A 13,834-nucleotide genomic window follows, 5' to 3' on the forward strand; every position below is an offset into this window, starting at 1 on the left:
TGCCTGGCCTTGGTCATTTCTTAGTGCAGAGGTTTGCATGGAGTCCAGCAATTCTCAGAAACAGTGACCTGCTAAGTTCTCCTTCTCTCTCGGTGGTCAGCTTCACCGTCTCTTCCCTAGAGTCTTCCCTTCTCCAGCCTGAGTCTCAGCTAGATTGAGAGTCAGATCCTTTCAAAACTCTGTTCTTCACTGTGGGAAGCAGAAATGTTGCTTTTTAAAGTTTCCTTTCTTGTTAAAGAATAAGTGTGCTAATAATTTTGTTAAGCCCCATCCTATGTAGCTGCTAGACATGCCATGCTTAGAGGCACATAGTACATTCTATGTCCTTGTACTTTAACCAAGATATCTGTGCTGGATGTGCTCACAGGCCTGTCCCAGCTCTCCATTGCTTTTACCTGTTTAGAAAAGTTTTAAGTTGTTAGCCAATCAGGTTTTAGTTTAGATTTTGAGGTCTGTCTCCAGCCAACAGAGATCAGACACAGCAATAACGATGACCCCAAATGTATAAGGGATAAATTTGTGTTTTCCTTTGTTCATTGTACTCTCATGGCACAATGGCTAGAGAGGGTACCCTTCCTGCAGTCCGGGAAGTAAAAACTGCATTGCTGAAAGATCCTTTGTCTCAGTGCTAATTTTTCTTTGCAGCACCGATTATCTATTTCCAGCATTCATCTTTCCTTTCAATCAAAGCTCTTTGGGGATTTAAAGTAACTGAATCCCAAAACAAACTGACTCAGGGGAAACAATGAGAATACACAGAGCAGCATGGCACATAAGCTGAAGGATCAGTATGGACATCAGGCACAGCTGAATCTAGGTGTTTAAATGATGCTATCAGAAATCTCTCTTTCCATGCACTGACTATACTTTCATATGTGTTGGCCTCGTTCTTAGGTAGCCTCTCTACCCACGATAGAAAGATGGCCCCAGCAGCTGCACATTGAGATTTCTGCAGCTCAGCAAACCCAGAAGAAAGAAAAAATGCTTTTAGGCTGGGCGCAGTGGCTCACACCTATAATCCCAGCACTTTGGGAGGCCAAGGTAGGCGGATCATTGAAGGCCAGGAGTTCAAGACCAGCCTGGGCAACATAGTGAAAGACTGTCTCTACTAAAAATACAAAAAAATTAGCCAGGCATCATGGCACATGCCTGTAATCCCAGCTAATCTGGAGGCTGAGGCATGAGAATCTCTTAAACCTGAGAGATGGAGGTTGCAGTGAGCCGAGATCACACCACTGCACTCCAGCTTGAGCAACAGAGCAAGACTCTATCTCTAAATAAATAAATAAAACTTTAAAAACAGGGCCGGGCACAGTGGCTCACACCTGTTATCCCAGAACTTTGGGAGGCCAAAGTAGGTGGATCACAAGGTCAGGAGTTCAAGATCAGCCTGGTCAAGATGGTAAAACCTCATCTCTACTAAAAATAAGAAAAATTAGGCAGGCATGGTGACTAGTGACTGTAGTCCCAGCTACTCGGGAGGCTGAAGCAGGGAATTGCTTAAACCAAGAGGCAGAGGTTGCAGTGAGCCAAGATCATGCCACTGTACTCCAGCCTGGGTGACAGAGCAAGACTCATCTCAAAAAATAAATAAATAAAAATAAAAATAAGAAATTTTTAAAAAGAAAAAATGCTTTATTCCCCAGAGTTCCAATAAAATCCCTAAGACTGCTTTCTCCTTGGCCTGTTCTGGGTACCAAGGCCAGGTCAGGAGTTCAAGATGGTGAAACCTCATCTCTACTAAAAATACAAAAATTAGTCTAGCATGGTGGCAGGTGCCTGTAATCCCAGCTACTCAGGAGGCTGAGGCAGGGAATTGCTTGAACCCAAGCAATTCTCCATAAATCACTGTTGTCAGGGGATGCAGTGCTCTGATTGGCCAGTCCTAGGCCCCTCACCTCCTTGGAGCCATGAGGAAGTTGGTTTCCAAAGGGAACTCCAGGTGCAGTTACCTGGATAAAAGAGAGTGAATGCTGGCTGGGCAGAAACCCCAGAACCTTACAGCATAACGGCTATTAACTGCACTGCAGATATTTACTTTTTGCCTATCAGTGGTCTTCTGGCCTCGCTCATCACGCCAGCAGAGGCCTTCAGACCAACCGTAAAAGAAGCACTTTAGCAAATGCTAATAAGAATTAACTGTGTCATCTGATGATGACTTATTGACAACTCATGGGTGAACCTTAGCCTCTGGGTGGAACCTGAACCTCTCTGGGAGGGAAAAGCATGAGCTTCTGAGTCAGACAGATCGGAGTTCAAGTCTGGACACTCCATCTCACTCACTTGCCCTTCATCCATTTATTCACTAAAAAAAAAAACATGTCGGCTGGCGCGGTGGCTCATGCCTGTAATCCCAGCACTCTGGGAGGCTGAGGCAGGAGGATCACTTGAGCCCAGAAGTTCGAGACCAGCCTGGGTAATACAGTGAGACCCTGTCTCTACAAAAAAATGTTAAAATGGGCTAGGAGTGGTAGTTCAGACCCAATGAGTGAAATTTAACCAGAGAAAGCCGAGCTGGTTCTCAGGTATGATTATGAGAGTGACCTAGGCTTTGCATATGGCAGTAAAGGCTGGAAAGCCTGCTGAGAAAATTGGAACCAGGAACTGACCAAAGAGAAATAAACAGATTTCCAGAGATTGCTCAGGGTCTGCTTGAAGCTGGGCGCATGGATTGAAAGTGGTTCCAAGATGGAAGGACAAGTCCCAGCTACTCAGGAGACCGAGGCAGGATTATTGCTTGAATCCAGAAGGTTCAGGCTGCAGAGAGCTGATTGTGCCACTGCACTCCAGCGTGGCTGATAGAGTGAGACCCCATCTCAAAAAAAAAAAAAAAAAAAAAAGTGTGTTGAGCACTTGTTATGTGCAAGGCACTGTTCTAGTCACCAGGGGCAGAGCCACACACCAGATTAACACCCCTACCCTCCTGGATCTGACGTTTAAGTTGGAGGGGTGAGACTAAGGAGGAGAGACATAACACAACTGGACAAAGAAATCATCTAAGAGAGCAGTAAATGATGTCAAGAAGAAAACAACACAGTGTGGCTTGCTAGCAAAGAGCTGGGGGCCTGAGTTGCAGCAGACATTAGGAAAGGCCTTTGTGAGGAGGTGATGTGTGTGAATTAAGCCAAAATAATGAGATAGTCGGCTTTGAGATTACATGAATAAGGGTCTAAGAAAGGGAAGAGCACGTGCAAAGGCCCTGAGCTGGCGCCCTCCAAAAACCGGCAGAAAGCCCCTGTGAACGGCTGTGTGACAGTAGGCGAGTTACTCAGCACCTGTACACCACTGGAAAATGAGGACGCTCATATCTACTCCTGGAGGTTAGTATGAGGATCCAATTAGTCAACGCTCTTACAGGGCTAATGCTGTGTCCAGCATATAGTAGGTGTTGAGTAAACACCAGCGATTGGTTCGAGCAATATAATTATTAATTTGAGGAGGAAAAAACGGGCCTGGGGAGTGAAAATGGTGAGGAAAAAGGAGCTAGTTAATGTAGTGTGGCTTATCCTTCTAGAATCTAAAATTCAGGATATAGTCTGAGCAAGGTCCTGATACCGGGATTCTGAACACACCTCCAGGACATCTTAGATATCAAATTATAATTAGCACTGACTTCATAGTGACTGACATTCATCAAGCACCTACTATGTGACTAGGCACAACGCCAACCACCTTGTGTCCACGGTCCCCTCTGACTCTGGGGCAGGCACTATTATTAACACCTTCATTTTGTTTTAAATTTTCTTAGCAGAACAATATATCAATGAATATGCAGTAAAGTATCTCCCCACAATCTTTCCAGAAATGACAAGGCAGGGAGTGAATACTTCTTTTTGGCTTCTCTGGAAATTTTTAATGTACACATGAAATAAACATTTTCTCATTACAGAGGAAGAAAGCTGTGGTTCAGAGTCCAGGAGAGAACCCAGGAGGCCAGCAGAAGGCCCCTTCACCTCCTACCAGGTGACCTTTGGCCATTCCTTGCCTTTGATGTGAATGATCGGGCGATTCCGCTCCTCCCTCCATCTCCCGGCAGGGGTTGTAGCGTGAAGGAATGAGAGCAAAACCTCGGGGCCTCCTCCCCAGAAACCCTGTCCCGGTCTGGTCCCCACCCACCGCCACCACTGACCCAGTGCTAGAGAAGGGTGCAGCTGGAGGTGACTTCCCAGCTAACTCAAAAAGTCACATGGGGACGTGGCCAGGGTGGGCGTGGTCATTGTGGCCGGGGTCCTGCAGGGCGGGGCCGAGGCTGCAGACGCGACTGCGCAGGTCTATAAAGACCCGACGTGTGAGGAAGAGACCTCTGCACGGTCCCTGGACAGAATTCGAGATGAGGAGTCCTCTGGACGTCAGCTCCGGCCACACCCCTGCCTGGAGGAAGCTGCTTTTAACAGGTGCGTTGGAGACAGCGGCTTCACCACGGGGAGGGACAAGGAGGAGAGAGTCTGTTCAAATCCAAATCGCCCCACTCAGAGCTTCGACCCTGGGCAGTTTGAGGCCCAAGAAGCTCAGGCTACCAACTTACGGGAACTCTTGAAGGCCACCCTGACGCAAGAGATGATCCTATTGGCTTCTTTTAGGAAGAAGGGAAGTGAGGCGCAAAGAGGGGACCAGGTCACCTACCCAAGATCTCAGGGCTGGCAAGGGGTGGGATCAGAATTCAGGACACCAGGCCAGCCCCCTTTCACCAGGTGCCCTGTCTCACCCCAGCAATCCACAACCTAGTAATAATCAATATAAGTAATAACAATAATAAAATAATAACATCAGCCGTAATAGAACGTCACCGTGACTGAACAGGTCTGCGTGCCAGCCCGCTTGCGGTGTTTGTTTGTTTGTGACAAGGTCTTGCTCTGTTGTCCAGGCTAGAGTGCAGTGGCATGACAATGGCTTACTGCAGCTTCCTCTTGCTGGGTTCAAGCCATTCTCCTGCCTCAGTGTCCTGTGTAGCTGGGACCACAGGTATGCGCCACCAAACCCAGTTATATATATTTTTTATCTTTAAGTAAAGATGAGGTCTTAACTATGTTGCCCAGACTAGTCTTGAACCCTGGGCTCAAGCGATCCTCCTGCCTCAACCTCCCCGAGTGTCAGGATTATAGGTGTGAGCCACTGCGCCCAGCCTGTCAGCCCATTCTAAGTGCTATCATGTAGTAACATTTAACTGTTATCACAACCCTTTGAGATCAGGGCTGGATGATCCCTATGTCACAGAAGGGGAAACTGAGGTTCAGAGAGGCCATGTGCCCTGTCCGGGTCGCACACATGGAAGTGGCAGAATGAAGATTTGAAGGCAGGTGGGCCGGCTTCCCAGACAACACTTGCCAGAGACCACACACACCTGTCTCTCAGACAGTGACTGAATTACTTCCTGTTCCAAGTCTTACAAGTTCAGTTCTGTGTAGTTTTAAAACCCAAAGTCCACCCAGTTCAAAGCTTTGCTGTGTCCCCAGCTCAGGCCTGTGTCACACTGGAAGGAGGAAAGGGACGTGATGGTCCTCTTCTGTATTTCATCAGAGCTGTTGTCTGAGGCTTCTCTCAGGGCAGAGGGCAGAGGGGAGGAAGGAAAGAAAAGCAGTTGGGAAAGTTTCTCCCTGGCTGCTGTCGTTGTAAGTTGGAAAAAAGGCATGCTGTGTGCTGCTGGATCTTCCTGGGGTGGGGACAGAGAGGGTGGGGCACTTTGGGAATTGGCTATGCCACTGGATAAAATAGCAACCAGCTTTTAGAAAGTTGTTTTTCAAGGCCAGGTGCGGTGGCTCCCGCCTGTGATCCCAGCACTTTGGGAGGCCGAGGCAAGCGGATCATGAGGTCAAGAGATCGAGACCATGATGGCCAACATGGTGAAACCCTGTCTCTACTAAAAAAACAGAAATTAGCTGAGTGTGTTGGCACACGCCTGTAGTCCCAGCCACTTGGGAGACTGAGACAGGAGAATCACTGGAACCCAGGAGGTGGGGGCCACAGTGAGCTAAGATCACACTACCGTACTCCAGCCTGGCAACAGAGCAAGAGTCCGTTGAGAAAGAGAGACACAGAGAGAGGAAGGAAGGGAGGGAGGGAGGGAGAGAGAGAGAGAGAAAGAAGGAAAGAAAGAAAGGAGGGAAGGAGAAAGCAAGGAGGGAGGGAGGGAAGGAAGGAAGGAAAGTAGGTAGGTCACACCAGCTGCTGACTTGGAGATTAACTCAATCGAGGTGGGAGGTGGGCAATGAGTGATCCCCGCAACTCCCAGCTCTCCACTATGACTCTGAATCTAAGACTCAAACTTGCTTTCCCTTAGTTTCTTTCCTTGTAAAACAGACCAGCACCAACTTCAGAGTTGTTGAGGGGCTCAATGAGGTATCCTGGTCAGGATACCAAGTTGGAAGGGCTTTGCATGGTCCCTGGCACTCAGCCTCAGCCAGCATGCAGTGTCAGCTGATCACCCAAAGCTGCTTCTGAGACCTCACACCCGCTTCCAGAGCCCAGTGTGTTTGTATCTGGTGATGAGCTCCTGGGAGTGGGTATCTCCAGCCACCACATCTCATTCGTTTAACCAAGAAGAAAGCTGATGTTTTAACATGCATTCTGTAAATGGATATTTCTGATCCTTAAAAGTTACCATCTATTATATTGCTTTTTTAAGAGAGCTTTAAAATAAGTGATTACATTTATGAAATAAGTGAACCATTATTTATTTCATCAGTCCCCTATTGTTGAAGAGTTGGGTATTTCCAATCTTTTGCTATTGTAAATAGGGTGTGACAACACTATGAACTGGTCATTTTGTTCTGTGAAAGTCTATCTATAGAACGCGTCCCTGACATTTAATTAGAGGGTCAAAGGATACAAGAATTTGTAATTTTGAAGGACTTTACCAGATTGCCCTCGCAGGGCAATCCTATGTACCAGGAAAGCATAGGCGTTTCTGTTGCCCTCAGCATCACAACACAACAAGTCATCATCAAGCTTTTGGATCTTTGCTGAAAAGGTTATCTCAGCTTGTTTTCATTTACATTTATCTTACTATGAGTAGAATTGAGCATTTTCCCTACATTGAGAGATAGTTTTCTTTTCTATGAACTGCCTATTCATATGCTGTGTGTATTTTTCTGCTGGGTTGCTGATATTTTTCTTATTAATTTCGAGGAGCTCTTTATATATTAGTGATACGAGCTCTTTGTCTATGACGTCAGTTAGAATGAGTTTCTCCTGGTTGTCGTTCTTTTGACTTTGTGAGTGATGGGAATTTTTTTAACCTTTCAGGTGTGTTGGTTTTTTTTTCATTTTACATAATTTTTTTTTAGTCTTTATGGCTAGAGCTTGTATTCCTACCACACCATTCCAGTGAGAGAAAGAAGAGCAGGTTGGGTAACTGTGTGGGATCTGGAACCAAACTCCAGGGGTTCAACTCCAAGTTCCAAGCAGTATGGAAATTGAATGAGAGGATGTGAGAGAAACTAAGGCAGGAGTTGGGCAGGATAGTTTAGTAGCTGAGAATTTTGACTGCCTGCATGTGGATCATGGTTCTGCTGTTTACCACCTATGACATCCTGGGAAAATGTTTCAGATTCTCTTAGTCTCTGCTTCCTCATCTAAATGGGGTACCGTAGTCGTATCAATCAGGGTTGAGGCAAGAAACAGTTGGTCTATTCTAAGGGAGTGGTAAGGAGAGTTTAAGACAGGGACAATTTGCAGCAGAGGTGTAGGTGAGGGATGGGAAGAGCATGGGATAATGCAGCACCCAGGGCCTAGCAACAGCAGGGAGCTATTACCTCCCTCAGGCTGGAAGCTATAAGGAGAAAAGCAGATCCCAGAACCGGAAGACATCAGTAGTGTATGGAGAGGGCCACTCAGCAGGAGCTGTGGGCTGGAACAGAAGGACCCAGCCAACTGTGGGACTACTCCCTTCAAGCTCACTCCCCGGCTGCCCTCTCTTCTGCCAGTGCACCGCCGACAGAAACTAACCCGCGGCAAAAGGTAAGGGGACCCCAGCAACACAGCTCAGAGAAGTCAGCCTTTCAGGCAGCAGAGTGGAGCAGAGAAGGTAGAAAACCACTTTTTGCAACATCCAGTTTAATACAACTGTGTGCTCCATAGGGTCAAGGAGAGGAACCAGTGAGGTGATACACAACCAGGCTGGAAACTTAGAACAGAGTCAGGCTTGTGGTGGGTGCTAGTGAGTGTTCTCTGTGAGTGTTCTCCTCTACTTTTATCATTATTGTCACTGTCATCGTCAGCTCTCGATGCCCCACACTCACTCTAAGCGGCTTGGGAATGGTCACTGGCACAGACAGCATTTCGCCTTTGTTCTCACTTGCCCCCCTTGTCTCCTCCTTCCCTGCTCCTCCAAGGCATCCTGCTCACATCCTGCACCTGCTCTGCCTTCTCGGAGCTGCCCTTCTCAACACAGCTGAACACCTGGACCGAAGGAGCCAGTGCCCACCTTTCTGTCCCCAGAAGACTCGATGGCATTCTCACCACGTCTTGGTTCCGAGGGCATGACGCCCAGCCAGCAGCCATGATATTCTCCCCGGAGGGCCTCCCAGGACCTGCCCACACTGGCCGGGAGATGCTGGGCGCCCAAGGCAGCCTGGTCATTCGAAACGTGACGGCTCAGGACTCGGGCAGCTACACCGTCGTGCTGAAAACCAGCAGGGGGCGCAGGAGTGCAACAGAGCAGATCCATGTCAAGAGTGAGTGGAGCCCCAACATGGGAGGGACTGACTTCTCAGAAAGCAGACCCACTGGACCCCAGAAGAGCCCACCAGGGCACATTCTGTGCTAGTTATCAATTGCTCCCCAACAAACCACCCCAAAACTTAAAATATCAATCACTTATCTAGCTGGATAGTTCTTGTGGTCAGCTGTTGGGGTGTCTGGGTGTTGGCTGGTCCAGAATGGCCTCCATCATGTGCCTGGCGATGGCCTGGCTGGTGGCTGGAGTGATGGGGGTGAGTGGGCCATAGAGCCTCCCGTCCTCCAGCTGGCTATCCCGGGCTTGTTCACTCAGCAATGAAAGAGGAACAAGAGGTGAGGCTGCAAAACTCCTTCAGGCCCAGGCTGGAAACTGACTGCCATCACTTCCGCCACCTTCTATTGACCAAAGCAAGTCACATGGCCAGCCCAGCTTCAACAGGAGGAAAATAGGTCCCACCTCTTAAGGAGAGGAGTTATAATGTGTTGTAGCTATTTTTTGTCATTGACATTGTGTTAGGTTGTTCTTGCATTGCTATAAAGACATACCTAAGACAGGGTCATTTATTTTATTTTTTTAAAGAGGTTTATTTGGCTCATGGTTTCACAGGTAGAAGCATGGTGCCAGCATCTGCCTAGCTTCCAGGGAGTCCCCAGGGAGCTTCTACTCATAGTGGAAGGCAAAGGAGGAGCAGGTGTCTCTCGTGGTGAGAACAGGAGCAAGAGAGAATCGGGGGAATTGCCACATTTTACAGCTATCAGATATCACGAGAACTCACTACCATCAGGACAGCACCAAGCCATGAGAGCTCCGCCCCTGTGGCCCAAACACCTTTACCCATGTGTACTTGGCTCATAGCAAGGGCCCAATCCATGGTCAAGTGCAGTGGCTCACACCTGTAATCCCAGCACTTTGGGAGGCCAAGGCGGGTGGATCACCTGAGGTCAGGAGTTCAAGACCAGCCTGGCCAACATGGTGAAACCCCATCTCTACTAAAAATACAAAAATTAGTCGGGCGTGGTGGTGGGTGCCTGTAATCCCAGCTATAAGGAGGCAGAGGCAGGAGAATCACTTGAACCCAGGAGGGGTATTTTCCTTAGGAATCCACATGGTTCCTTCCTCTGCTTCTTCAGGACTCTGCTCAAACATTAGCTCCTCAAAGAGGCCCTCCTTGATCTGCTTTACCTGAAATGGGCTTACCCCCCCCGCAGTCCAACCCCTCATCTCTCTGCAGTTTTCCTCACAGCACTTACCACCACCATATGTATTTATTGGTCTGTTTATTGACTCTCTCGTCACTCAATCATAAGTTTCATGAGGGTAGTGACTGTGTCTGTTTCATCGCTGCTGAGCCCCTGAGCCCTAGAGCCTCGGAGTCCTAGATTTGGTTCACCCAGATCCAGAGCCGAGGATTTAAGGTCAGATAGTCTGTTTGGGAGGTGCAAGGAACTGGAGAATGAGGAAGTTAGGCAGAGAAGGCGGGAAATAATAAGAGCTGTGTTCCCAACCTGCTTACTGTGGGCAGCTAGAGCACAGTCCCACTGGGGAAGTCAGGGCCCTGGTGTGGAACGACTCTGCAGAGTTATCCCACGTGGCAGCGAGGGATCTGGGGTATTTATACACCAACCTGTGCCCAGCATTGTGGAAGGCTGCTCCCAGGTGTGCTCATTCCCCAGCACTTCCAGCCTGCTGCCTCCATGGGCAGAGTAGGCTTTGGCCGCCATTGAAGACCCTCAGGCAACAGGATGCATGTGCTGGCCACTGAAGTGGGAAGGGGAAGGGGTTAGACTGGGGACACTGGACACAGACTGGGCTCTTCAAACACATTCTTGGACGAATGAATGAATGAACACATGAAAGAATGAACATGGTGGGCAGAAGGCATACCCAGCTTTTCTGAGTGGTCTCCACTCTTGTGGCCTTGTTCCCTGTTTGCACAGACAGCTTCCCACCAGCGCAACTGAAGACATTCCCAGCCGCTTTTGAGGGCGTCATCCAGACTGAGCTCAACTATTCTGTGATCCTGCAGTGGATGGTGATAATGAACCCTGAGCCTGTGGTGAGCTGGACCCACAATGGGGTGCCCTGCGGAATAGGAGAGAGGCTGTTCATCCGGCGGTTGTCCACGGAGCAGTTGGGCACCTATATGTGCACAGCCACAAACAGCAAGGAACAGCTGGTCTCTGCGCCTGTGACCATCTCACTGCCAAGTGAGTCCCCCACCCTACCCAAGAGCCCTGCACCCTCTCCAGCCTGGGGCAGCCTTGCTGATTCCATTTAGCCACCTTCTATGAGCGGTCCCTGTGAGACCCTTTATAGGCAAATGTCATTCTAATGTTTCATCCACCTGGTAAGCTATGGATTATTAGGCCACTTTCTTCCTCCTTCTTCTCCTCTTCGTTTTCCTTATCCTCTTCCTCCTTCTTCTTCTTCTTTCTCTTGAGACAGAGTCCTGCTCCATCACCCAGGCTGGAGTGCAGTGGCACAATCTCAACTCACCTGCAACCCTTGCCTCTCAGGTTTAAGTGATTCTCATGCCTCAGCCTCCTGAGTAGCTGGGATTACAGGCGTGTGCCTCCACACCTGGGCTAGTTTTGTATTTTTAGGAGAGACGGGTTTTCACTGTGTTGGCCAGGCTGGTCTTGAACTCCTGGGCTTGAGTGATCCGCCCACCTTGGCCTCCCAAATTGCTGGGATTACAGAAGTGAGCCACCATGCCCAGCCAATTAGGCCATTTTCAGATGACAAGTTCAAAGAGGTTAACTACAATGAAAGCCCAGCTCAGGATCTGGACCAGGCTACCTGGGTCCTTGGCTCCAACCATTTGCTGGCTACATGAACATGGGAAGCCTCTTCACCTCGCTGAGTCTCAGCACATACCTTCAAAAAATGCAGATCATAGTCTAAGAAGTGGGCCAGGCACAGTGGCTCACACCTGTAACCCCAGCACTTTGGGGAGGCTGAGGTGGGAGGATCACTCAAGCCCAGAAGTTAGAGACCAACGTGGACAACATAGTGAGACTCTGTCTCTACAAAAAAAACTAAAAAATTAATTAGGCATGGTGGCACCACCTGTAGTCCCAGCTATTTGGGAGGCTGTGATGGGAGGATCAGTTGAGCCCAGGAGTTTAAGGCTGCAGTGAGCTGTGATCGCACCACTGCACTCCAGCCTGAGTGACGGAGGAAGACTCTGTCTCCAAAAAAAAAAAAAAAAAAAAATCATCATCATCTAAGGAGTGGTTCAAAGCAATGGCTTTGGAATTTGAATCCCTGGCCGTGTGACTCTGAGCCAGTATCTTGACTTCTCTGTGCCTCAGTTTCCTCATCCATAACACTGGGAAGATAATAGTGCCTACCCCGGAGTGTAGTTGTGAGTATTCAATGAGGTAAGCAGGTGAATAGCTTGAAATAATAATGCTTAGCTCTACTGAACACTAATGGGTGCTCAGTAACCGTGAGCCAATATCACTGTTGCAATTAGCATTGTCGTTATTAATTGTAACTATTACCATATGCAGTAGGTATATGGAGACCTGAGTGGCAGTCAAACTGACAGCAGGTTGTTGGGATCAGAGAAGTGGTTTGGGACCCAGTCAATACTTAGTTCAGTCTCTGTTCCCATGCCTTCCTGGCTGGGTGACTTAGGGCAAGTGACTTCTCTCTGAGCCCCAGTTTCCTTGTGTGTATAATAGGGGTAATCCTATATACCTCTGCAGCGTTGTTGGAAGAAACACAGGCCGGGTGTGGTGGCTCACGCCTGTAATCTCAGCACTTTGGGAGGCTGAGGCAGGCGGATCACCTGAGATCAGGAGTTCGAGACCAGCCTGACCAACATGGATAAACCCCGTCTCTACTAAAAACACAAAAAATTAGCGCAGGCCATTTGGAGGTCGAAGCAGGTGGATCACTTGAGGCTAGGAGTTCGAGACCAGCCTGGCCAACATGGTGAAACCCCATCTTTATTAAAAATACAAAAATTAGCTGGACATGGTGTCATACACCTGTAATCCCAGCTACCGGGGTGGCTGAGACACAAGAATTACTGGAATCCAGGAGGTAGAAGTCGCAATTAGCCAAGATTGTGCCACTCTACTCCAGCCTGGGCAACAGAGTGAGACGCTTGTCTCCAAAAAAAAAGGAATTCTGCAATCCAAGGGAGAGAAATGGCATAAATGCATTCCAGAGAGAGAGTGCAGCATGGACAGGCCTGGAGGCAAGAGAGAAAGAAAAGAGTGAGCTTGGGAAATTGAGTGGAGTCCAGGGTGGCAGGGCTGTAAAGTCAGGGCAATGAGAGAGATGAGGCTGGCCAGGTGGCAGGGCCCTGAAGGCTGATATGAGGAACTGACTTCTGCTCCAGGGTGCTGGGGAGCCAAAGCAGGGTTCTGAGCAGGGGAGGAACAGGGTCAGGTGTGAGCTTTAGAAAGATCCTCCTGGCTTCCAGGTGGAAGGAAGGTGGGTGGGCGCTGGACTGGGGCAAGAGAGCAGGGAGGAGAGGGGGCTGGAGAGCTGGAGGATGGAAGAGAAGGATGGATTGAAGAGACACTTGGGAGGGGGAATGGCGGGAGGGAGGGGAGAGCAGGGAGGGTGGGCAGATGGCTCCTCCAATCTCACTCCTCCTTGGTCCACTGAAGCCATCATACAGCCAACAGAAGCAGAGCCCATGGAGCCAGACCCCACTCTGTCCCTGTCCGGAGGCGCTGCCATTTCGCTCATCGTGGCTGGAATCTCGGGAGCTGGGGTGCTGATTGGAGGCTTGTGTTTCACCATCATCCGGAGCCTAAGGTACTTCTATCCCTCACCCCCCTGCACTGGGCAACATCCACTCAGCCCCTATGAGGCACTGAGCTGGCCCAACAAGGAAACAGAGATGAAACCAACAGCCCCGTCAAGGAGGGTGACAGGGACCCCTGAGGAGCCCGTCTGACTCATTGGTTTCCAAAATGGGATCACAGCAACAATGAGATAGAAGAGGACACTAGAGCTGGGCTGCCTGGGTTCAAGTCCCAGCTCCGTAACTTACTACCAGGGAGGCTGTGGGCAAGCCACTTCCCTTCTCTGTGCCTCAGTTTGCCCATCCGCAAAATGGTGAGGATAATAATGGCACCTGACTCTGGGTTGCTGTGAGTGAATATTTCTTCTTCTTCTTCTTTTTTTTTTTTT

The 13,834-nt window shown here is 49.0% G+C and overlaps 1 protein-coding gene across 11 annotated transcripts in view; it reads left to right on the top strand.

Annotated features, from left to right (window-relative positions):
* The first annotated feature begins 4,239 nt into the window (after nt 1-4,239).
* Nucleotides 4,240-13,834, top strand: part of IGSF23 (immunoglobulin superfamily member 23) — a 19,623-nt gene continuing 10,028 nt past the window's right edge. For 4 of the 11 annotated variants that reach the window (XM_017502410.2, XM_017502411.2, XM_037729211.1 and 1 more), the window contains exons 1-4: nt 4,240-4,394; nt 8,331-8,672; nt 10,615-10,884; nt 13,306-13,456. In XM_017502410.2, the coding sequence (XP_017357899.2) occupies nt 4,331-4,394; nt 8,331-8,672; nt 10,615-10,884; nt 13,306-13,456 (827 nt within the window). In that variant the 5' untranslated portion in view covers nt 4,240-4,330. The remainder of the gene's footprint in view (nt 4,395-8,330; nt 8,673-10,614; nt 10,885-13,305; nt 13,457-13,834) is intronic. The other 7 variants (XM_017502408.2, XM_037729209.1, XM_017502409.2 and 4 more) reach the window with 2 other exon arrangements.

Source organism: Cebus imitator, unplaced genomic scaffold, assembly GCF_001604975.1.
Source record: "Cebus imitator isolate Cc_AM_T3 unplaced genomic scaffold, Cebus_imitator-1.0 Scaffold296, whole genome shotgun sequence".
Classification (NCBI taxonomy): domain Eukaryota; kingdom Metazoa; phylum Chordata; class Mammalia; order Primates; family Cebidae; genus Cebus; species Cebus imitator.